The following is a 26273-nucleotide window of genomic DNA, read 5'->3' as shown; positions in this document are numbered from 1 at the left end:
TTTAACATAATAATTGATATCCCCTAATACTTAATTCTTCCGCCTTTAATGGCCACAATTATTCCCACGTTCTTGTGGGTTGGCTGGGGGAAGTTTTGGCTCACGACCCACCCACCGGCTGGCCAGGCCTGATGTTCGACAAAGTTCGACAGGCCCAGTTTAACGTCCATCCGAGGGGCAGCACGCACATTGATGAATAACCCCGCTTGTGAAACACCGGGATGAGAGTTAATAGCTGGGTCGGGATTCAAACCCAGGCTAGACAGCTGAGAGGCAAGTGTTGTACCTCAAGGCCATCCTGCGAGCCCTGTTAGCCTCCATCACTGTTTATTGATCCTTTTCAACTTTCAATATACGATGAAAATACAACTTTGGGACTTTTATCAAAACTTCCAAAGTGTGGTTTTACTTTGCATTCTAAAACTGGAAAAAAGAAAAGAATTGACGAGCTCTTCAGTTTGACTGAAAGTAACTTCCTGCTGCAGGTTTCATAAAGACCAGCAAATGTAGCAATGGGTGCCAGGGTGTGGCCACAACGTTGCCAGGCTCTGTTCCACTGCATTCCGAACGTGCGTGCATTGTGAGACCGATGCAGTTGGCGAGTTGCCATATCCACGCAATTTGGATCCCCTTGCGAGATATCGAAGCCGTCTAGGCCAGGAATATCACATGCACTTCCGATTGGAAGCCAATAGATTGGTTATGAATTTTTAATTGCCTTAAAAACCCCAGCCTTCCTTTAATTTGAGCTTGTATAAAATTGGGTTAGTTTCCTGCCCGAGCTTTGTTAAAACATGTAGTTATCTGAAGACCCAGCACCAGGGAAGCTTCCACCTACTGTCGTTTAACAGTCAGTGGATAATCCTGGAACGTTACAATGCCACAGTTTGTTGTGCAAGCAAACGGAGCAGCTATATTGATGTACTCCCAGAATGACGCAACCCTCCAGGATTATCGAACTATAGGTTATTGCAAATTTATAGTTTGTAAAAATGTTGCAGATCCTTGCACTTTGAGGTTGAATGCATTTCATTGGGTTGACATTTAAGTCTTGTACAATCGAGTTGACATTTAAGTTTGAGCTTTTGTCTTGAGTCCTGTTTTCATTGTTAATTTTTTTTAATGTTTTCTCATGTATTTGACCTTCATGCAACATATGCAAAAGGTCCTCCGTGAATCTTGGACACGAGAAAGACCGACCAACTCGGCGTTTGATGAAGGCCTCCGTGTGTGTAAATTTATGGCCGGATTTTTCTAACAGGGTCAAGTGAACCTTTACTCTGCAAGTTTGCTGATGGAGGCCAGAAGAAGAGGCAAGGGCATGGAAAGTTTGCACCCAATGGAAGGGCGTGGCAGCGAGATGGAGATGGGAGAATTGTATGTTTTTTTTCTTTTCGACTTTTAAAGGAACTTTCATGGATATGTTGAACGAGATTGTTAACATTATGGTTTATGAGACAAAAGGGGTGGGAAGTTAAGAGTGGCAGAGAGCAAAATAATAATTTGTGAAACAGAAAAAAAAATCCTGTGTTTGATACTCTGAAAGGAAAGGGATATTGCCGCCGATAACATATTTTGTTGAGGTGGTTTCAAACGAGAGCTAGCGAGGCCGTTGTGAAACTCACCCAATGTTCACGGATCATTTGGCATGGATGCTTGCTAGCTCATTTCCTGAGTTGATTGCAGATTCTGAAGGCAGCCACTGAAAGGCTTGTGAAGTAAAGGGACTTGATTGAAGGCAATTCTAGAAGAGACCATGTAATCTATCACTGTCTGATTGGACTGCCGGGGCTAATGAGGCCCTATGTTTTGGTCGTTCATAGCAACGCAGCCAGGGTTCTACATCTCAGCATGACACGGCCTTTGATAAGCATATAATATGTAAAATTGTTTTGGTGGTGAAGCTATCAAACACCATAAAAAGCTATTTTTTTGTGCATGTTGCTAACGCAGCATGCTCTCAGGGATTGCATTCCATAACCAAAATGGGCAATGCCTTACTCTCGTTACAAAGCAGCGAATAAGCCAACTTGGAAAGACTTTTGTTCAGGAAACTTTTCCAGGTTAATATTCTCCTGTGGGAAACACACGCAGCCAGACATGAAGATATTGAGTTGAAGTTTGTGAAATGCATTTTCAATATGATGAATCAGGGTTTTTTTGACAGCAAGTTTTTAAACAGAAAATATAAACTTTTACAGTCTTCTTCATCCAAGCACAAATACCTCTCAGATGTTTTAAGGAATGATATCCATGTCAAAATGATCATCCTGTGTCTGTCTCAAGGTGTATTTTAACACAAACTTTTAAGGTGAAAAATAAACTTTTTTACAAATAAATTGCTTAGAATTTTGTTGTTTTTTTTAAATATGAGTACCGCACATCATTTTTATTATTCTTGTGCAAACACAAAACCATGCCTTTCAGAGATGAAACAATTGGCTTTTCCTCTTCCTTTCTGGCAATAAAATCATAGTGTTTTACTAAAATCAAAACTTTTAAAATACCCAACTGAAGGCCAAGATGTGTCACTGTAGTCATGCTTGAGAGTGCATTATTTCTTCCCCTGATGAGTTGTTTTATGCCTTGTTTCCTCCCAGGCTGGTGTGACATTGACCTATGACCCCACTGCTGCCTTACACAATGGGTGGGTGACGTTGTAATACGGAAGTTTATTTGCAGTAATGATGGGTTGGGCACTCCCCTATTCTTCTGAATCTTCTTTTGTGAACATATCAAGCTATATGTGCGCCATTCTCTTTAGGATTAAGCTTATCTCTGCAAAAATTTGCCAAACATATGGACTTTGCACAACCACCCAACTTATTTTCCCCAATTTTTTGGGTTTTTTCTCTCCTTCCAATTTCACTCCCTACTCAATATTATTTTTGTCAATTCTTTCCATCAACTGTGCATTGTTGGTTGTTATCTCCTTAAGCGGGTTTCAGAAGGTGGAACGAAGCCCTCCCAGGTCTCGAAGTATCCACCTCCGTGTGTGTGTGTGTGTGTGTGTGTGTGTGTGTGTGTGTGTGTGTGTGTGTGTGTGTGTGTTTCTTTGAATATCGATATTTATGGTCACAAATAAATGAAAGCAGTGTTGGTGATCCAGGTTCCACCATTATTATGGGGTTGTTAGGACAACATACTGCCAAATTGTACATAATCTCAGTCTTCAAAGACCTGAGTGCCACACATATGCCGTCCTAGTTTAATGTATTGGCACAATTTATGTGCGCGACGTCAGTGCCATGTCGCATTTAGGGTCAGCATTGCTCCTTTTGTTTAAATCCTGACTGCATCCTCAACTAACTGATAAAATTATCAGCAGTGCAGAGACAATGTGTAAATACAGTTGTGGCCAAAAATATTGGCAATCTTGCACTTTTTTCAAGTAATAATAACTTTTTTCAAACCATCTCTTCCAGAAATTTGTTGAAATTAAAAAATCGCTTGGTATCCACAAATGTATTTCTTTGGTTTGCAGTGGAACAAAACAAAAAAAGCTGAAAAAAATCACTGAATTTTGGCTTATTCGACACAGAAATCCTAAAATAGCCTGGACAATATTATTGGCACATTTTAGTAGTTGTTAGAAATAATTAGCAAGCAGGTGATTCTCCTTTACTTTGGAATTGAACTCACCTGTGGTGAGTTGCAGGTGCCTGCAATATTAAAATCATTCATTCAACCAGTTTGAATAGAGAAAAGGAGTCATTCTGCTGTTTTGTGTCACTGTGTGTCCCGCAATGAGCATGGAGAAAAGAAAGAAAACCAGAGAATTGTTTGAGGAGGTCAGGTCAGGACAATGACCCCCAGGTCAGACACAAGATTGTAGCCAAGCATGGACAATCTCAAGGCTACAAGTCCATCTCCAAAGACCTTGATATTTCTGTGAACACTGTACGCAATTTTATCAGGAAGTCTAAGGCCCATGGCACTGTAGCCAACCTCCTTGGACGTAGCCGCAAGAGAAAACTCGATAGAAAATTGCATTGAAGTATTGTTCGAATGGTGGAGAAAACACCTCGATCACCTGCCAAAGAGATTCAAGATGACCTTCAGACATAAGATACGACAGTTTCAACTCGCACCATCCGTCGCCAACTCGACGAAAGGGGGTTCTATGGTAGGAGACCCAGGAGGATACCACTGCTGAGAGGGAGAGAGAGAGAGAGAGAGAGAGAGAGAGAGAGAGAGAGAGAGAGAGAGAGAGAGAGAGAGAGAGAGAGAGACATAAGAAAGCCTGATGAGTTTGCCAATACACACCTGAACAAGCCAAAATCCTTCTGAGAGAATGTCCTGTGGACAGATGCGACCAAATTTGAGTTTTTGGAAAAGTAGATCATCTCAATGTTTGCAGAAAACAAAATGTGGTTCTGTTCCTGAGATTTGAGGAAATATAGAGGAAGATTGACAGCAGAAATTAACACATCACGATTGAAATAAACATGAAAAATAAATATAATGCATTGTAACATTGAAATAAACATGTAAATTAAATAAATACAGTATAAAATAAACAAAAACACAAGACTTTCACCTTTTAAATTTCTTCCAAAACAGCGAGGTGTTTTTACAAAACAGCGAGGTTGGTGAGGGTAAATATATTATGTACTCGCTCGTACTGTACTCTGTTGTAAATTGAAAACACAAGACTTAGCTTTGAGATGATTATGATAATCTTGCTAGAGGGCGGAGGGTGGAGGTAAGAAAGATTTGGTTTTTGGCCCCAATCTCTCAATGGTGAAGAATCACTTAAAAAATAAATAATTCTCAGATCCAGATCTTCTCCAAAATCGAATCAATTCGTCCTTGTCAGACACCCAACCTGTCCACCAAGTTTCGTCCGAATCTGTCCATAACTGTTTGAGATATCGTGCGATGTATCATTTTTGGCCTATCTCTCAATCGTGAAGAATCACTCAAAAAATTATTGTTGCCGGATTTGGATCTTCACTGAAATCGAATAATTTTGTCCTTATCACATACCCAACCTCTCCACCAAATCCGTCCACAACTTTTTGAGGTAACAATTCACAGACAATGGAAAATCACTCTGAGAGCGAAACTTGGCAAAATATGACAAGGTAGAATGGCTCTCAGTAGAGCACCTACCTCCGCCAGGCTGAACAGTTTGGTATTGCATCCCACTGATGGGCTGGATCGCAACCAAAATCAAAAGGGCTTGTTATTGTCACCTCACCAACTCATCCACCTCGTTTTGTCATATCTTGTCCACAACATATATATATATATATATATATATATATATATATATATATATATATATATATATATATATATATATATATATATATATATATATATATACATATACATCAGTCGTCTCAAATATTTGCATACACTTGAGCAGAATACAGTTGACTTCCATTTATACCTCTTTTCTCTACAATAATCATAATTATTTCCATTCTTAGAACAATTTCAACCAGTCTCCCATGTTTCTATCAAGAGTTTCTGCAACTTTTGTACTTTGGACGATTTTATTCACTGTTTAATTCATGATGTGACAAAAATAACGGGTCAAAAGTTTACATACACCAAGGTGACTTGCTGCATGATTGGCTTTCGAAAGGCCGAGAATGTTCTGAAATGGCCTTCAATCACTTGTATTGTGTTCCCCACTCTCTGCTGATTATAATTGTTATGTAATAGGTCAGCTCGTGCTCCCATGACTGTAAAAAGGGCCTAGGTTTCCTATTCAGGCCCTATTTCCAATTGAGCCAGCATGGGGAAGGCAAAAGAATACTCTCAAGACCGGAGGAAGAGCATTATCCAGTTGCACAAGTCAGGGACTTCTCTAGGGACCATATCTAGGCAACTAGAAGTGCCACTGTCATCTGTCCAGACGATTGTGCGGAAGGATAGGGACCTAGTGACAACCAAGATCCTTCCAAGATCAAGCCGGAAGTCCAAGTTGACACCAACCGATGAGAGGGCATTGGTCAGAAAGATGCGCTTCAACCCCAAGACTACCAAGAAACACCTGTGCCAAGAATTGGAGGCTTCAGGGACGAACGTGTCACTGTCCACCGTCCAGAGGGTCCTGCACTGAAACGGACTAAGATGCTGCAGAGCACGAAGGAAGCCCTCCTTCAAAAACGCCACTGCGAAGCCAGACTGAAATATGCAAGAAAGCACAAGGACAAAGATAGAGGCTTCTGGTGGAGTGTCCTTTGGTATGATGAAACCAAGATCGAACTTTTCGGCCACAATGACCAACAGTACGTCTGGCGAGAGAAGGGAGAGACCTTCAAACCGAAGAACACAATACCCATGGTAAAGCATGGTGGTGGCAGCATCATGCTATGGGGATGTTTTTCTGCTAGTGGTCCAGGAGCACTTGATGAGATAGATGGCACCATGAAGAAGGAAGACTACTTAGAAATTCTCCACTGGAACCTGAATTGTTCTAGGAATGGAAAGAATTATGATTATTGCAGAGAAAAGAGGTATAAATGGAAGTCAACTGGATTCTGCTCAAGTTTATGCAAACTTTTGTGCCCGACTGTATAAACATATATATATATAGGTGTACCATATCCCTGTGTCGTAAGAGGCGACCAGGGTTGCGTCAGGAAGGGCATCCGGCGTAAAACATGTGCCAAATCACTATGCGGATCATAATGGATGATCCGCTGTGGCGACCCCTAACGGGAGCAGCCGAAAGAAGAAGAAGATATATATATATATATATATATATATATATATATATATATATATATATATATATATATATATATATATATATATACACATACATAATCGTCCTGTCTCTCAACTTTAGAAATTCGGCCGATATTGACCTTTTGCCCTCAAATAAATGGTGGGTGAATTCAGTGACTTGATATTCAAATTTCAAGTCAATAAGATGAAAATTGAGGATTTTAGGAAATCCACATAAGTTGATGACATTTTGGCCAACATTGACCTTTTGGCCTATTTTGACCCCAAAATTATTTGGTGGTTGAATTCAGTGAGCTAATATAAAAACGCTTCAAATTTTAGGTCAATTGGATGAAAATTGAGAATTTTAGAAATCGCACCTAAATTGTTGACCTTTGGCCCATGTTGACCTTTTGGCTACAGTTGACCTCAAAAATAATTGGTGGTTGAATTCAGTGAGCTCATAATATGTAAATCATGTTCAAATTTCAAGTCAATCAAATGAAAATTGTCAATTTTAGAAATTTGGCGTGTTTACCTTTTGGCCGTTGTTGACATTGCGAAATATTGTCTACAACCGTCACAGAGATGGTGCCTACAATCTGTGAATGTTTCAGAACGATCGGCTGAGCAGTATGGCTGTAGGCGAGTAGACAGCCAAACAAAAAAACTAATGGAACAGATCAACATAGTTGTCAAAAAAAATTTTTGCCAAGCAACAAACAAACAGACGTTTTCAAACATAACCTCCCCCCACCTAACACATAACTAGAGGTAATGATCTAAAATGCATGATATCTCTTCATATTTTTCATGTTCACTTCAACCTCTCTTACGGAGAACAAGCAAATACATCCCATTGTTTCGCTGACGGGAATATTAAGTGGGGTGATGGAGAGTAAGGAGGGGAGATAGGAGGAGGGGGAGATAGAAGGGAGGGTGGGGAGATTGGAGGGAGGGTGGGGAGATAGGAGGGAGGGTGGGGAAGAAAGAAGGGAGGGTGGGGAGATAGGAGGGAGGGTGAGGATAGAGGAGGGAGGCCGGGATGAGGAGACGGAGGGCGAGCAAGGAGTTAGTGCAAGCGAGGAGAGAGGAAGATCGAGGTGGGGTTTGGGAGAGAGAAAGGGGGCGTTAGGAAGGAGGGGAAGTGAGGAGGAGTGTGGAAAGGGAAGCAGCATGAGGGGAGGGCAAGGGAAGCAGCAAAAGGGGAGGGCATGTGGGGCGCAAGGGAAGCAGCAAAAGGGAAGGTACGTGGGGCGCAAGGGAAGGCAGTGTGAGAGACGTAACCACTGTCTGGACACGTCCGGCAATATCCACAGCCTGTACGATGGGTATACTAAAGGGGGGAGGGAATAAGAAGGGGGAGAGAGAGAGGGGTGGAGGAGCGAAGAGGTAGGGAGATCGAGGAGGGGTGGGGGTGAGGAAGCAGGGGGGAATGAGGATGGGAAAAAAATCAGTAAACTGCGTAAATAGAACTTATAACAAATAATAACATTAAAATGAATTGATTTTTAATAAGTGTTGGCATGATTGGGGTTGGATACAGTACATATTGCTTGTGGTGGGCTTATTCAGGTGTGGCAGGCTGTCCAGTTGAGGTTGAAGGCTCAGAAGATGAAATGGAGGTTGATTCGCTTGGGATGTTTTTTTGAACTTCACAATGGAGACTTGAGTTGTCTGCCTTCATTTTCTGTTCATAGACCTCCATGAAACATTTCAGGACATACTCCACCTCCCTCCACACCTTGGAACTTCTCATGCAATCAGGATCGTGCTCATCACAAATGACTCACTCAGAAAGTCGGAGCAGGAACCACTCGCTCAGAATGACGGAGCACGAACCACTCGCTCAGAATGAAGGAGCACGAACCACTCGCTCAGAATGACGGAGCACGAACCACTCGCTCAGAATGACGGAGCATGAACCACTCGCTCAGATTGACGGAGCACGAACCACTCGCTCAGAATGACGGAGCACGAACCAATCGCTCAGAATGACGGAGCACGAACCACTCCCTCAGAATGATGGAGCACGAACCACTTGCTCAGAATGACGGACCACGAACCACTCGCTCAGAATGACGGAGCACGAACCACTCGCTCAGAATGACGGAGCACGAACCACTCGCTCAGAATGATGGAGCATGAACCACTCACTCAGAATGACGTGGCAAAAGCGTCTGCAGTGAATGAACGATTCACTCAGAATGACATAGTGCAGTTGTTGTTGTGGTTGTTCTTCTTGAATTAAATCCACGCTGAGGTGAAAACACGTTTTTATATCACGCTCTACCTTGTAGCAACTGCCGAGTCCACACCCTGATTGGGACATGAACTGTCACACCGTTAACTGTATGGCTATCGGCAAACGGCCTAAGCACGCAAGCAAGCATTCCAATTAAATAGTTATTGAAGACGGCTGCCTTGGCAAGCAAAAGCTATGTCCGAATATCCAAACTATATACGAATTGAAAAATGAACACTTTTTTAGCATCAGAACTGCTGCTAAGTTCATATCTGGAGCTTAAATTTTGTAATATCCGCTGAGTCTAAGAGGTTCTGGAGGTTATTACGTGTGCGGAAATGAAATAAAGCCACGAACGCTGGCATCTCCGGGCGTTTGTAAAGGCCCTGTCACACCTTGACGATTTAGCCAGCGTATGCCTGACGTATGCAAAATTTGGCTAAAACGCTGGCACACGTCGAATTCGTTATGGGTAAGTTTGTATATGTTAAGAGCACGCTGGCATACGTCGTAGTACTCTGGCATACGTCGTAGTACGCTGGCATACGTTGTAGTACGCTGGCATACGTCGTAGTACGCTGGCATACATTGTAGTATGCCGAGATGTTAGACAAATTTTCCATGCTTGAAATTTTTCGACATATGACGCACACGTTCCGCATAATGCTGGCCATAAGTTTTTGGCACGTTACACGATCCTTGACACACGTCGACACACGTTACTTGTAAGTTCCTCATAAGTCGAAACACGTCGAGGTAATGTTTCGCGTACCCGAAACTTATTTCTAACCTATGAGTAACGTGTTGTAGGCAGGTTACGCGATCGTTGACACACATCGACACACGTTACTTGTACGTTACTCATAAGTCGAAACACGTCAATGTAATGGTTAGCATCAGTGTTCCAGACTCCCTGGTTGTTTTTTTTTAATTTTTTTTCTTTGGTATGACGGTGATGTTGGCACTTCGATTTCTAGTGCGGTTATAATATAATATAATTTAATTAATAGACTGCTGCTCAACGATTTAAATCATAACCGCACTAGAAATTGAAGTGTCAACATCACCGTCATACCGAAGAAAAAAGAAAAAAAAACCAGGGAGTCTTGAACACTGATGCTAACCATTACCTTGACGTGTTTCGACTTATGAGTAACGTACTTGTAACGTGTGTCAACAATCGCGTTGCGTGCCTACAACTTTTGCCAGCGTATGCGGAACGTGTGTCATACGTCGAGTATGTCGAGAAATTTACAACATGCTGAAAATTTCTTGGCGTATGACGACATATGCCAGGGTACTACAACGTATGTCAGCGTGCTATTAACGTATAAAAAACTTACCCATAACGTATTCGACGTGTGCCAGCTTGGTTTGGCAAATTTTTCATACGTCGGCATATGCTGGCTAAAATGTCAAGGTGTGACAGCGGCTTCACACTTCGATGTCTAGTGCGGTTATGATTTGAATCGTCGAGCCGCAGCCTATGAATAGCCTACGCCACGTGATCGTCGGCGATACGTTGCCGCGCTATACATAAGTTAGACTATCGTTGGGCATAGGTTGTGAATGCAGACAACACGCTCAGCATTCGTTGGTATAAGTTATCTATATGTGATTGAAACGTTCTGTGTACGTTACTAATATGTTATGCATACATCCAACACGTTATTATACGCCCAAAACATCAAAAAAAATCAATAGTTCAGCGTACGCCAGCGTTTTACATACATTTTGAGACCTTGCCATATGCTGGCTAAAACGTCAAGGTATGACAGGGCCTTAAGCATTGCAATGTACCCAGCGATTTGTAGCGATGATGACCAGGCATTCGATAATATGAGTGAGGAAAGTGAGAAAAAAAAACTTTATCATTAAGAAATCGTTGCGTCCTGTTCGAAGTGGAAGCATTGTTGAGCAGTCCAAAAACATGGCGGCTTCAGACCCCAGTGAGGTATCCAAGGTTATATTATGCCTTAAGACCCCATAGAGAGCGGTGACCGAGGATGCACCCGATAAAGGATATAATTAAATAATGCCTTTAATCATCTTCAAAATGGGTGTTTTAATTCACCCAAATACCCAATTTCACTTTTGCACTTCCATGGAGTTCCCTTAATATACATGAAAAACTTCAGGCTGCTAAGTTTCATGATTTTGGAGATATCAAGTAGAGACACACACACACACACACACACACACACACACACACACACACACACACACACACACACACACACACACACACAGCCATTTATTAGTGTAGATGGAAAACTTGTCTTCGGTGCATCACATACAATACATAATAATTTCATTCTCATCATAACAAATTTTGCATGATGTTCAAAGGTAATGCAGTTTAATTTCACATTTTGGTGACTTGATAACCCTTGTTCTTGTTGGGATGACGATAGCTAATCTTTTTATTTCTTTCTTTCTTTGTTTATTTAATCCCAAACATCAGAAAAGCAGATTGTTTTGTTTTATTCACTTTTTTTCCGTTCTTTCATTGTTTTCAGTAACTTGATAACCCGCTCCTTCAGCATATGCATAATTTCCTTCTTCTATCGATGTTCTCGGCAGTTCACTCCTTCATCACATTGAGCTTTGTATCTTGACAGGTTGTACGGATCTCCGTACAGCATTGCAGCCAATCGGGTCATACAGCATACACCCATCACGCCTTACCTTCACAGCAGTCCAATCTCCACATACCAGGTATGTGTGGAATTTTATGAAATTATAATGTATATAATGCAGTGCATGCTCTGGCTTTTCTGAAAGTTTTTAGCCTCTGAAATTTTACTTGCATTGACCTTTCTATTATTTACAAATTAATTTACGACTTTGATCCCTTCATTTTCCTTAAAGTTGTGCACATTTTGTAATTGCAGCAGAGCTTTAAGGATCGTAGCAGAGCTTGAGAACGTTCCATATCAATTGCATAATCAGACACGAGGTTTATCGGAAGCCAGAAGGGCATCTATATACTGGACACCCATTTTCATGTTTTTCAGTTACCTTTTGTTCCCCTTCATTGCCACAACTATTGCTGTTATTTAATGTATTTCAATGCTATCTCTCATTTTTTTCTCTAAAATCAATGAAGAGTGTGTATATATGTATGTAGGTATGAATGTATGTATGTATGAATGTATGTATGGATATGTACATATGTATATATATATATATATATATATATATATATATATATATATATATATATATATATATATATATTTATGGTGAAGGTTTTTGAATGGGGGGGAGGGGGGGGTTCATTTCACATGGAGATGTCTATCCTTCTCCATTGAAGGAGGGGGTCATGGGTCCTCCCCTAAAAAAATTGAAATTTATATCCTTTTTGAGAAAGCCCTGATGTTTTCTCAGGGAATGGGTGCTTGCCTGTCAGCTTGAAGGATGTATTAAAATTTCACAGCACAGTATTAAAAACATTACATCAGAATTTCGATATTTAGAATATTTGGTCCACATCAGTGGATGACTCAACATCAATGGACCCATAACCTCAAAGTTGTGTCCAGGCAGTCAGTAAACACAGCAATGCAATATCCTTATTCAAACTTATTTCATTATTACTTTTATTTGGTCATCTCTACCGAGATGACCTCATAAAGCCGGACCAAATGTCCGTCCGTACGTCCGTCAACAATTTTTCTTTCCGATTTTGATGAAACTTAGTATGTGGGTGGAGGTCGATGAGTGTTGCACAACGATATAACTTTTGTCTGGGTTCAAGGTCAGGGACGAGGTCACGTAAGTTATAAAAATCGCCATTTTCAAAACCTATCGAGTCTGCCATTCTAGAAGATATTCAGCAACTGTTTAATGATTATGATAGTAAAAAATATTATCTTGTATCTAACTGGACAGATTTTTGAATTTCCTTCCCGTTTGATCGTCACGTGATCTGGAAGATGGCCAAAAACGCCGATGCGATTCGCAAAGAAGGAAGGAAGGAGAAATAAAATATAAATATAAAACACATTTTTAGCCTTTTATATTTATACATTTTCCGCCGAAAGTGCAAAAGTTTCAAAACCCGAAATGTAAACGTCGGCATTTATTTTCAAAATATAATTTTGTGCGCGCGCGCCTAAATGCCGAGTCGCTATACTGGTATATTCAGAATTCCAATACCGATATATCGATACGGAAAATTATATTTATATAACCGATATATCGATATACCACCAGACCCAATATTATCATGTTTACACATGTGCCTGTTATTAAAAAGATTGCTTTACATGGATTTATTATAACACCTCTGTGTTCAGGTTTCGAGTGAGTATGTTGCTTACACACTGCCTGGGTTTTCCCAGGAGCAATTGAGTATAATATGTATTGGTAAGATCATATGTTGAAGTACAGTTTTCAAGCTCATAATGGACACTGTGTATTCCCTTGATACGTTTCGCCCCTCCCTCTAATCCTCCCCATCTATGTACGATCCGTCTTGCGTTTTTTAACTTTAATCTACCGCGCCACGAGGATCGACATGGTAAGATGCCTGCTGGAGCACTTCTGATGGCTTCACTCTTGTAGACATGTCCATGACATAGGGATAGCTCTGTGAAAGGACTATTTAGGGCCCATTGCGTCTCCCGATTTATTATAACACCACCGTGTTCATGCTCCCCCACCCGTAATCCTCCCTGTCTGTTGCATGGAAATTACACGGACTCGACTACTGATTTATTTCGTCGATTTTTTATTTATTTATTTATTTATTCCTTTTTTGCATTCTCCAGTCATGAAAACGAACTTTGCATTGAAGTAATCTGCCTCTGCGCTACCAAGATATTTTCGATTCTGACTTGGTCAACGTTCAAGGGAAATCCCAAGGGAACAATTCTGTCAAAAAATACCTTAACCGACTTTACTTGCATTATAAATACTGCCAAATGCCACCAAAAAATGACCCCTGATGGGCAGAAACAAAACAGATGCAAAGAGAATGTCAGTCTATAAGTCACTCGAGACTCAAAACCAGACACAGGCTTGGGTTGAGGATCAATCTGCAAGACAAGCAGCCTCCAGGTCAACTGAGACTATAGAGCTGACAAGCTCGGGTTGAGAATCAACGTGCAAGACAAGCAGCCTCCAGGGCATCATGTAAAGCACCCTCAGAAGGTGAAGCATTTCGATACAAGTCCAAGCTCATTTTGCAACACCCAAGATTGGTAATTAGAACAAAACCATCAAGGCCAACATTCCCCAATTTGTCCTGCAGGAAATATTTAAATACATATTTCATTGAATTTTCCCTGGGCAATGCCGTGTCCTTCATATATATATATATATATATATATATATATATATATATATATATATATATATATATATATATATATATATATATATATATATATATATATATATATATATATATATATATATATATATATATATATATATATATATATATATATATATATATATATATATATATATATATATATATATATATATATATATATATATATATATATATATATATACTGGCACATACAACCCGTCACTTCGCTGACGGGTATATTAAAGGGGGTGGAGGGGATGGAAAGAAGGAGGGAGAGAGGACATAGGTGAGGTGGAGAGGGAGAGAGGGGCTGGATAGGGGTGAGAGGGGGATGGGAGAAAGGGAGGGAAGGGGGAGAGAGGGGAAGGGAGGGCTGACATGGGAGGGGAGAGTGCAGAGGGGGCGAGGAGAGGAGGGGGCATTCCGACAGATGTGACGCCAAGTTTAAAGTCCATCCAAGGGACGGCACACACATTGATGAATCATCCTGCCTGTGAAACACCGGGATGGCAGTTTATAGCTGGGTCGGGATTCAAACCCAGGCAAGACAGCTGAGAGCAAGCATGCGTACCTCTCGGCTCTCTTGCCGTGATCTGGCGATTCATTGCTTTATAAAAACTGAATTGATCTGAGCAAAAGTTCTGACTGCTAAAAAATATATATATATATATATATATATATATATATATATATATATATATATATATATATATATAACTTTCATTTATCCAATTTGCACATTCTTTGACACTCCTTCCTCTCCTGGACCTACAGAGAGTAAGTTATATGGTGGAGGAGGGGGTTTGAGAGGAAGATAGCATGAGGGTATGGAGAGGAGGCAGCACGAGGGGAGGGATGAGGTAGCGTCTGGTCCTGCAGGCCACCGTGCTGCAGATAACTCCTTGCCCTTGAGGTTTGTGAAGCAACCACAAACATCCATCATACGGCCAAATCTCCCATTTTTCCTCTGTCTAACACCGTTTACCTGGGGGTAACGTGGCCTCACTAACCGAGGCTCGCGTCCTCAGCACACATTCGCATTACTGCCGAGCAGAACAGAGAGTGAAGCGCTGGCAATGTAATGGAGCAAAACAATTGGGGTAAAACTTCCCTGATATCGCAAGTGTATACTGTGTGTGACCAATAGGGAAAAGACAGGTTGGAAGAAAACATGTATGGGTTTGTTTATATGGGGTAGATGGGGAAAATTTGTATGGCACATATACACAGTAAAGTTTTCATTCACAAAGAATGGCAAAGTACATGTGCAGAGTGTTTGTGAGGGCACAACACATATATAATGGGGGAAATGTGGATGGCATGTATGTACAGGAAATAGAACAGACAGGGACTGGCAAGCTTGTCAGGATAGAAGGGACAATGGACGGTGGCAAAGTACAGGGGAATCCTTGATGAAAACCTGCTTGAGTCAGCTAGGTAGAAGGTTCACATTTCAGGAGGACAATGATTCAAAACACAAAGAAAAAGCCACACTGGAGTGGCTAAATAAGAAGAAAATGAATGTTCTTGAGTGGCCCATTCAAAGTCCTGACTTGAACCCAATTGAACATTGATGGTGAGACCTGAAGATTGTAGTCCGTCGACGATCCCCATCAAACTTGGCAGAACTAGAGCAATTTTCACACGAAGAATGGGCAAAGATTTCACCATCTCACTGTACAAAGCTGGTAGAGACCTCGCCAAAAGACTCATAGCAGTCATTGCTGCAAAAGGTGCTTCTACCAAGTACTGTCCTCAGGGGATGAATACTTTAACAACTGGTGAATTTTGATTTGTACATGTTTTTTCCAGGTATTCCTGACATGTAACTTCTGTCAACTACAAGTGTTTAGTTTGATATCTTCAGTTATAAATAAAAAAAAGTTCATTTGGAAAGTTTGTTTCTTCATTATTCGTAATCTTTACTATAATAATTCAAGGACCGGTGTTTGTGTGTTGTGTGTTTGTTTCTTTGTCATACTCCTCCTACAGTTCTCTAAACTTGCTACAAAGGATCAGCATAACTCCAATTAATGTAGAGGGGTTTTTTTTATATATTTCCCAGTGGTCTTGGGGAGGTTTGGGGGTGATTCCAGTTCTCTATGTAAATGTCTATCATGTAGCGCTGCCTTCAGATGGGGGAGGGTATTACAAGTCCCCACCATTTACAGTTCAGTATTCCTGTCCCCACGTTTTCGAGCGAAGTGAGGTGTTTTGAACAAATAAAGGTATGTGTCAGAAGAACGTGTTGCATGCTTGGAGCAAGATTGCCTGTCGGGAAGGTACTCTGCTAGTTCATCGAAACGTAGCATCTTTGGAAGGGGGTGAATACTTTTGCAGGCCATTGCATAAAATGGACACCTCGATGATGGTAGGATAGCCAAGAGGTTCGCACACTTTCCTCAAAGCTTTTTAGTCTGGGTTTGAATCTCGACCCAGCTATGAACTGTTATCCCGGTGTTTCTATAGGCAGGCTGATTCATCAATGTGTGAGCCATCCCTCGGATGGACGTTAAACTGTGCTTCCCATCTGCCGGCATTAGTTGGTGGAGGTTAAAGATCTCATGGTGTCCTTTGAGAAGAGTAAGCGAACTTTCGCTGGCACCATGAACAAATTCCAAGTTCCTACCCAAGCCTACAGAAGGCATTTCATTCATGGCACAGCCGCACCTTCAGCCAATGATGCTACCCTGCAGCCTTGTGCTGCTTACGAAAGAAGAAGGAGAAGCCACTTCCAGCTTTTAGTTGCAGCCTGTGAAAAACACAGAAGTGTCAGCCAACCTTTATTATTATTATTATTTTTTAATTTTTAGTAAAGCCACCCTGTGGGAAGGTACTCAATCCATGAACACTTTTCTGGCTCACTGGCCTTCAACAGCATGGAGTGGACCCCCCCCCAATAGTTGAACTGGCAAAAATCCCCATAAACTGTGTTCTGTTCTTGCATATGGCAGCTTGGCTGCCAGGTAGCTATCATTTATTGGAAAAACGACTGTGCCACTGATGCTGTGCCCCTCTACCAGTACACTGGTACTCATTGCACCGACCTCAGAAGGATGGCAGGCTGAGTCAACCCCACCTGGTGTTAATTCCGGGGCAAACGGGGCTCAAACTCAGGACTCTAAGATCCCAAGCCAGCGACCCCAACCACTAAGCCAACACCAAGCTTGTAAACTGTGTTCCCAACACCAATCCAACACCGAGGTTGGATGTGTGGCAGGCACCCCCTATTGGTCAGAACCCTTGTAACAACTGCTGGTGTTGCACAAGGGTTCACGCTCTCCATTCCAGTGAAGCGGTACTAATTGGCATATTTGCTTTTTATTCTTGGTGTGTGTTTTTGTCTTACTTGGAATTTAAATTTAAAGTCATAAAAAGTATAATGTTTTTAATATTTGATTGGTCAACGTTGGATGCTTAATGTACTATATAATTACTCTTAAAAGTACCTGCAACGCCGGGTTCCTCCTCCTTCCTGTGTATCACCTTACCCTCCGTCCTCTCCCTCCGGACTCCCATCCCACTCCTTTTCATCCATCCTCCCACCCCTCCCCCTGCCTCCTCCCACCCCAACCCCACCCCACCAGTGATGGGAAATGTGATTGAGCATTTCAAGTCCCAACACAACCAAGACCCTTCCTTCCCACTTCCCACTGACTTTCAAGGCTTGTTCTGGACCTGCTCATTAGATTGAAAGGCTTGTGATCGAAGGAGGATTGATGAGACCGAAAGAGGATTGCGGAAGAAGAAGGAAGATTGGTAAAATGAGATCAATGAGATTGAAAGAGGATTTGGGAGGAAGAAAGAATAGTGGTGAAAATAATTTTTGAAATTTTCCATCACGAAAAGTTTCGTCATGCGGCGCTTCAAACGGAATAGGTAACCATGCACTGGTTATTTTCAACCAAGTAAATCGATGATTACCTTTCCAAAGGCAGATCATTTGGTGAAGGTACTGGGCAGGGGAAGCCTGGTGTTGGCTTCGTGGTTAAGTTGGCTGGCTTGGGATGCAAGAATCCTGAGTTTGAGCCCTGCTAAATTAACGCCAGGTGGGGTTGACTCTGCCTGTCATCCTTCTAAGGTTGGTGAAATGAATACCAGTGAACTGGGGTAATAACCATTCAGGGTAACCTGTGCCAGTATGGTGACTCATCCAGGACTGTACTTATTGCCAATGAAACTGCCTTAGCAGCTCCATGTTCCTTTATGACTTGAAAAGAATGATATTGTTATATTTTAGGGCAGGGGTGGAGTTCAAAACTGTGAGCAGACATTTTTTGGGAGCGAAATAGATTGCCAGTGAAAGAAGAAGAAGATGATGTAGTGTGTGGACAAACATATAATTTTTTTCCCCGATTTAACTCCAGATTTCAAGCCATGAATTTTGATCCTCAAATATAGAATCAGATTTCGAATATCAGCTTTTAATGAGCCGATCCATCCATCAATTGGGACCGTACTCTGTACAGAGTGTTGGTGCTGCCTAAGCAGTCTCCTTGGCTATTGGGCACAATCCTGGACGGGTCACCACTCTGACACAGTATACTAGCATACTCGCACTCATTTTTGCTGACCTCGGAAGGATGACAGGCAGAGTCAACCCCACCTGGTATTAATTCAACAGCTAGTGGGATTTGAACTCAGGATCCAAGGATTTCAAGCCCACCACCCTAACCATGAAGCCAACACCAGGCATATAATAAGCCTTTACAATACATTATTCAATCGTTCCAGGAGCTAACCACATTGCACATATCTTCAAACAGCCAATCAGCATAAACCACGAACAGAGGAACGGACAAGCTTGGTGTTGGCTTAGTGGTTAGGGTGGCGGCTTGAGATCCTAGGGTCCTGAGTTCAAGCCCCGTTGGCTGCTGAATTAAAAAATACACCAGGAGGTTGACTCAGCCTGTCATCCTTCCGAGGTCGGCAGAATGAGCACCAGTATACTGGTAAGGGGGACACCGCATCAGCGGCATAGCCGCCTCCCAACCAATGATGCAACCAGCAGCCACAGGGTGCACTAGAGAGAGAGAGAGAGAGAGAGAGAGAGAGAGAGAGAGAGAGAGAGAGAGAGAGAGAGAGAGAGAGAGAGAGAGAAGAGAGAGGAATGGACAGCCATCTCTTTTATATGTATATATATATATATAGCATATAGCTGACCTATGAGCTGCAAATCTCCTTTGATATAATCACACTGCAGGTATGTGCATGTCATTGTTACTTATCCCAACAGTGTTTCAGGCTCTACCATGGACCATTGGTCCAGAGGGAGTCGGGGAGTATCAGAGGTCAATTTGGAGGTTGAACTTCATAGAGCTGATTTATGGCAGAAATTAATTTGACCATGGTGTTGGTGACAATCGCCTATTATTTGCGAAAGACACCGCATTGTCTTTACTGTCCACCAGAAATCAATGCTTGCACATGGGTCACCATCTCAATGTCCCATTCAAAGAATATAACACTTCGACGCAACGCCCTGCCTGTGAAGTCATCCCGTGATAGTTTATTATCGCGTCAAGAATCAAACCAGAATGAGACATCTCAAAGGCAAGTGTGCTGCCTCTCCACTATCTTGTTGAACAACACACTTAAAAGTCATGGGAAACCACTTTACAGTTGCAAGAGTTGCTTTTGTGTATCCGATTTGCTCATCATCAACAAAGAAGTACAATTTGTCAGGAAACTGTCACATTGCTCAGTTTCTAAGAGAAGGAGTTAATGGAGTTCTACGAAGGAATGATAAGTGGCTGTTGTACAGTCAGCACCTCCATCATGATCGTTGTCAGGAAGTGGAAGATTACAGGTAACTCCATCCCTGATGATCGATCTGGCACACCATTGGAAATTGCCTTAGGAAAGAACAAAACCATGTAATGGATTGTTAGACAGAATAGATGTGATTCTTTTGCCACATCAAATCTCTATGATTTGATGAGAGTTTGGGGAGTCATTAGGATGTCAGGTTACACCAGTGCAGTTTGTCAAGCTCAGCATTCCATGGAATTCCATGGAAAAGCAGCTGTACAAAAGCCTTTCATCCGCCTGATCAAGGCATCTTGTCGAATGGCATACGACAATGAATGGCATCCTGTGGCCATGAAATGTGGAAACAGGTTTTGTGGAGTGATATCGAGTCGAGGTACACGTTCTTCGGGTTTTCTGCCATAGTCTGCTGCGTGTGTGCAACATTCGTTGCAGGCTGAATAGTATTGACCATGAAATAAATAAAAAATAAACAAGGGGACTCATTATTGCAAGGAATTGCAGACACTCTCACAAGCAACCAATCAAAAATTGGCACAAGATTTTTGAATGTGGATCCATGCTGTGATATAGGGCACATCGATTAGACAACCTGATTTTAATTGGACATTGAGCATTTCACTACTGTAACTGGAGGTCATTTTCAGAAACAAATCTCTGGTATAGGGTTGCTATCATCACGTGCCAATCCAGCGCATCTTCACCTGAGGTATAAAGGTGTGTTCCCATAACTACAGATTTTGGTACACATCTGAACACACAACAGGGGCAACAAATATCAAGAAGCTGATACTCTAGGTTCCCCACCTTTGGGACGGTGTGAGGAATACATCTGTGTTCTATGAAAGCTAAATCTTGAACGGTTTTTGAAATATCGTGCACACAAAACTACATGGACAGACGATTAGTTGGTAGCTCGGTCAGTCGGATGTAGCTCATTTTAATGTCCCCCCCCCCCATCTCCAACCTTGTTGGAGGGGTGGGGGACAAAAATATCAATAATGTTGTTAGTGAATGGGTGTCATGACCACCACATCATCCCAGGACGTCAACCTCAGTCACTGTGCCTTGCCATCACCAATTATTTATTATCCCCATGCTTTTTTTTAAAAAGGGGAATATTGTAATCGGTTCCGTTCCGTCTGTCTGTCTGTCCGTCCGTCACGCTAAGCTTCTCCTAAACGGTTGTGCAGAAATTCGCCAAACTTGGTAGTTATGATCACCACATGGCATGAAGGTGCAAGAGCGGTGTCACTTTAGGCCCTGCCCCCAAGGGCAGGGTCAAACACCGAAAAATGCAATTACGGGCACATTTTTAAACATTTTTAAATGAAACTTTGTATATACGATCAATATTAGGGGATGCATAAAATATGATGTTTTCGGATTGGAACTCCGGGTCATGCCCCCAAGAGGTGGGGATTTGGGGTCACAGGGGTCAAAATGGAATTTTTCTTAACTCAAAATTTGATATTGGGTCATTCCTGGTGGAACTTTTTTGCTATTCTTCAACTGCTTTTGCCGGAAGGCGTGGGGATTTGCGATAGCATGCCATCGACTTCGCTCTAGTTTTTACTGTTTTCTGATGGCATTTCATAAATAAAAAAAACATGACGAGTTCCCTTCGAAAGAGCTTCAACACAAGCCATTCGGTCCATCAAACCTGTGCAATGGTTGTCACCATCTGGTTGCTTGTCTATGCTGTATCCTTTTCAATTCTGAGCATAAAGCAAGGAAGCAGCACATACCATTTTAAAAGTCTTTGGTATGACTCAATTGGGGTTCAAACCACACACCACCCAGACTCAGACAGAGCACATGCTCTTAACCATTACACTACTGAGTTTTAGAATGGGGAAATGTCATTTTGGAGTTTCCTTAAAGGCCAGAGCAGTCTCCGCCATCCACCAGCACTAATCTATATTATACTAGAAGGGCACTCGGTAGAGCGCTTACCTCCGCCACGCAATGCCTGATCCACAAGAACATATCGGGCCCAATACATTTTTGAAATATCATGCTATACCTCACCATCGTTAGTTGGGCAGATAACAGCACTTTTTGAGAGGAATCGTGCAAATGATGATACAAGCATCAAATTTGGCACATTTGTTCTCCAGGGGATTCTAATCAAAATTTGAAAAAAAAAAAAAAACTTCAAAAAAGTCAAGATCACGAATCAATGTTGGATGCTGGCTGAGATTGATGAATGTTTCAGAAACATCATCAAAGACGTTCCAAGTCTGCCATGCAGTTTTCTTCCCTTTACCCTGGAAGGCAGACACGACGTCACATCCTTTTACCGTGGAAGGCAGACACGACGTCACATCCAGTGAACGCATGGAAGTATGGGATCCCTCGAGCTTTCTCAGGCCCTATTGCAGAAACTACCTCATGGACTGGAATCCATCGTGCCTTGGCTCCTTGTCCAAAGGCAATCCACATGTTCTCAAGACCTAGTTCCTGTAAGGATGGCAGTACAGATATTGCTATGACTAGTACGTCCGTGTCATTAGCCTTAATGATAATGGACTTGCTACCATCCGTCGTTGCATCCCTGGCGTGTACAAATATTCGAGTGTCAGCTTCTTCATGACAACATGGAGACACAGCATCCAGTGACTTCCTTGTGTTGCTAATGGCATCTTCTCCTTTTGTGACAATGACTGTGCTTGTCGTCTGTGCTTCACACATCTTTTCCACAAGGAAGTGAAACAGCTCAGTCTTGTTGCTGTCATCTCGAAGAAAGCTTCTCCAGTTACTTGGGGTCTTACTGGTTCCTGTCACTCTTCTTCTGATTCCTTGCCCCCCTTTTCGACCTTGCTCGGACTTCAGACTTGACTTCTTGTACACATCAAACACTACGTCCACCCTCTCGTACCTGGCACCATAGGATTCCACCTTTGGGATGATGTCTTCTTTAGCATAGTCATCAAATATCTTTGAAGTGCTTGGAGGTAGGGCATTGATAAGTGCTGAGCCATCAATGATGACCGTATCTCCCCTTGGTTCTCTGTCTGGGATGTTCACTTGCGCTTCAAGAATTTCAGCCAGCTGTGACTTCAATTTTTTTTGAAGTTTTTTTTAATTTTTCAAAATTTGGATTTTCAAATGGTCAATCAGGCAGATTTGATCAGAAAGCCCTGCAGAACAGAAATGCCAAATTTGATGCTTGTATCATAATTTGCACGATTTTTCTACTATCTTCTACACTATGTTTCTCAACACTCCTGTTTCCATTTTTGCTGCTTATACATTGTGACTCAACCTCCCTAATCCACTCACTGGCTTCAGACATACACCAATGTGTTCCACCCCGGTGTTGCACAAGAACTGCAAAGGACATGCTCCAGTCCATGATGCTTCCTTGACATTCTAAGAGCTTTAATTGTATTTCACTTTGAAAGGTTAAAAAAACCACTACGTTTTATAGTAAATGAATGTTATGTGAGTGAATCCATATTTCACAAGATCCAAATCACGACCCAGCATGACAGTTCACCTAAATTTACATTCCACTCCAGGAGCTCTGCTCCAGGTATTCTATTTCACCTGATGTGTTGGCACACAGTGGATATTTGCACACACACACAGTTCAGTGAAGTACATCCTGCATAAATCCTGAAAAAGAAGGTGCCTTTGGATCGTTTTTTTTTTAAATTTTAACAAATAAATATTTAGCTAAACGTAACAGAAATGAAGAATGTGATGAAAATTATGTAAACGTTCACAAACTGATACCACGTGGGGACTCACGTGATACTATTTCTTGTTCTTACTGCCGAACTTGGTCTTAACATGTCCAGTCCGTGTGCTTACAGTTTGCTCAACGGCTTAATATTAATTTTTGTTGCCATTTCATTTGTGCCTGAAAGTTTGAAATGTCGCAGCCCAAGAAAAGTAAACGAAGCATTTCCCTTCAAATGAAATTGGACATTTTATAATGTTTAAAAGCTCTGGAATGGGCACAACATATTTAATGCAATCGAGAACATCGATGAGTCTTGGAAGGAAGTTAGGTCTGCAAACCTCAGCGTGTGTGGAGGAAACTCTGGCCTGATTGTGTTCCTCCCTACCAAGGGAGGATTGAAGAGGAGGTGATTCAAGATGTTATTGAAAAGGCAGGCAGCTGGGATTCGAGAAAAATGCTAGTTTTTGACATCCTTCGGGAACATATCTCCTATTTCTCACATTATTCTGATGGGAAAACTTGCTTTGCAACAAGCTGATTCACAATACACCCGTTTTTCAGGAACGCATCACGAGCGTATGGTGAGCTATTACTGTGCATCGTTTTTGACCCGATCTCTCAATGGTGAAGAATCACTTTAAAAATTAAATAATTCTCGTATCCAGATCCAGATGTGCATCTTCGCCAAAATCGAATCAGTTTGTCCTTGTCACACACCCAACCTGTCAACCAGGTTTCATCCGAATCCGTCTACAACTTTGAGAGATATCGTGCTGGATATAGGTTTTGGCCTAATCTCTTAATGTTGAAGAATCGCTTAAAAAATTATCGGATCTGAATTTGGATATTCACCAAAAATTGAACTAATTATTCCTTATCACACACCCAATGTGTCCACCAAGTTTCGTCCGAATCCGTCTACATCTTTTTGAGATATCATGCTACAATCGCGGCCAAAAATATTGACACCCTTGCACTTTTTTCAAATAACTCAAAATTTCCTCGAAAAATAAGTTGAAATTGACAAAAGTATTTGGTCTCCACAATTCTTTATTTCACTGTTAATATTACAGAACCTTTGTTTTTGATTCAGAACCTAATATATCCCTTTAAATCAGAAAATGAAAAGAAATGGCATTGACAAAATTATTGACACCCTCGATGTACTATTTGGTAGAACAGCTTTTGGTCAAAATAACTGCAGTCAAGCATTTCCTATAGCCATGAATGAGCTTCCTCCACCTCTCTACTGATAGTTTGACCCACTCTTCTTGTGCAAACTGCTCCAGTTCTCCCAGATTTGAAGGGTGCCTTCTCCTAACTGCTGTTTTCAGATCTCTCCACAGGTGTTCAATGGGATTTAGATCTGGACTCATTGCTGGTCACTTCAAAACAGTCCAGCATTTTCTCTTGAACCACTCCTGGGTGCTTTTTGAAGTGTGTTTGGGGTCATTGTCGTGCTGCAAGAATCATGACCTTTGACGGAGACGCAGCTTTCTGACACTGAGTTGAACATTGCACTCCAAAATGCCTTGGTAATCTCCTGATTTCATGATGCCATGTACACAATCAAGGCACCCAGTGCCAGGGGAAGCACAGCATCCCCAAAACATCACTGAACCTCCTCCATGATTTTCTGTCGGGAAGGTGTTCTTTTCTTTGAAGGATTCATTTTGTTTTCTGAAAACATAGTGATGATGTGCTTTACTAAAAAGCTCTAATTTGTTTTCATCTGTCCACAGGACATTCTCCCAGAAGGATTTGACTTGTTCAGGTGTGTTTTGGCAAACACCAGCCGGGCTTTCTTATATCTGTCTGTCTGTCTGTCTGTCTCTCTCTCTCTCTCTCTCTCTCTCTCTCTCTCTCTCTCTCTCTCTCTCTCTCTCTCTCTCTCTCTCTCTCTCTCTCTCTCTCTCTCTCTCTCTCTCTCTCTCTCTCTCTCTCTCTCTCTCTCTCTCTCTCTCTCTCTCTCTCTCTCTCTCTCTCTCTCTCTCTCTCTCTCTCTCTCTCTCTCTCTCTCTCTCTCTCTCTCTCTCTCTCTCTCTCTCTCTCTCTCTCTCTCTCTCTCTCTCTCTCTCTCTCTCTCTCTCTCTCTCTCTCTCTCTCTCTCTTTCCAGTGGGGTCCTCCTGGGTTTCCTACCATAGAACCCCCTTTCATTGAGTTGGCGACGGATGGTGCAAGTTGAAACTGTCATACCTTGTGTCTGAAGGTCAGCTTGAATCTGTTTGGCAGTTGATCGAGGTGCTTTCTCCACCATTCAAACAATCCTTCGCTGCAATCAAGGATCAAGTTTTCTCTTGTAACCACATCCAGGGAGGTTGGCTTCAGTGCCATGGGCCTTAAACTTCCTGATAACATTGCGTACAGTGGACACAGGAACATCAAGGTCTCTGGAGATGGACTTGTCAACTTGAGATTGTCCATGCTTGGCTAAAATCTTGTCTGACCTCCTCAGACAATTCTCTGGTTTTCTTTCTTTTCTCCATGCTCATTGTTGTACACACAGTGACACAAACAGCAGAATGGCTCCTTTTCTCTTTTCAAAGTGGTTGAATGA

The 26273-nt window shown here is 41.8% G+C and overlaps 1 protein-coding gene across 1 annotated transcript in view; it reads left to right on the top strand.

Moving 5' to 3' along the window:
- Positions 1-26273, top strand: part of LOC147032907 (RNA-binding motif, single-stranded-interacting protein 3-like) — a 192516-nt gene that overhangs the window by 124771 nt on the left and 41472 nt on the right. Inside the window, exons 7-9 of the mRNA XM_085870933.1 lie at positions 1262-1377; positions 2601-2647; positions 11554-11650. Coding sequence (XP_085727059.1) covers positions 1262-1377; positions 2601-2647; positions 11554-11650 — 260 coding nt within the window. The remainder of the gene's footprint in view (positions 1-1261; positions 1378-2600; positions 2648-11553; positions 11651-26273) is intronic.

Source organism: Eptatretus burgeri, chromosome 2, assembly GCF_056783735.1.
Source record: "Eptatretus burgeri isolate ZD-2024b chromosome 2, Ebu_testis_v1, whole genome shotgun sequence".
Classification (NCBI taxonomy): domain Eukaryota; kingdom Metazoa; phylum Chordata; class Myxini; order Myxiniformes; family Myxinidae; genus Eptatretus; species Eptatretus burgeri.
The sequence above is the reverse complement of the archived record's forward strand: the minus strand, read 5'-3'. Positions and strand labels throughout refer to the sequence as shown.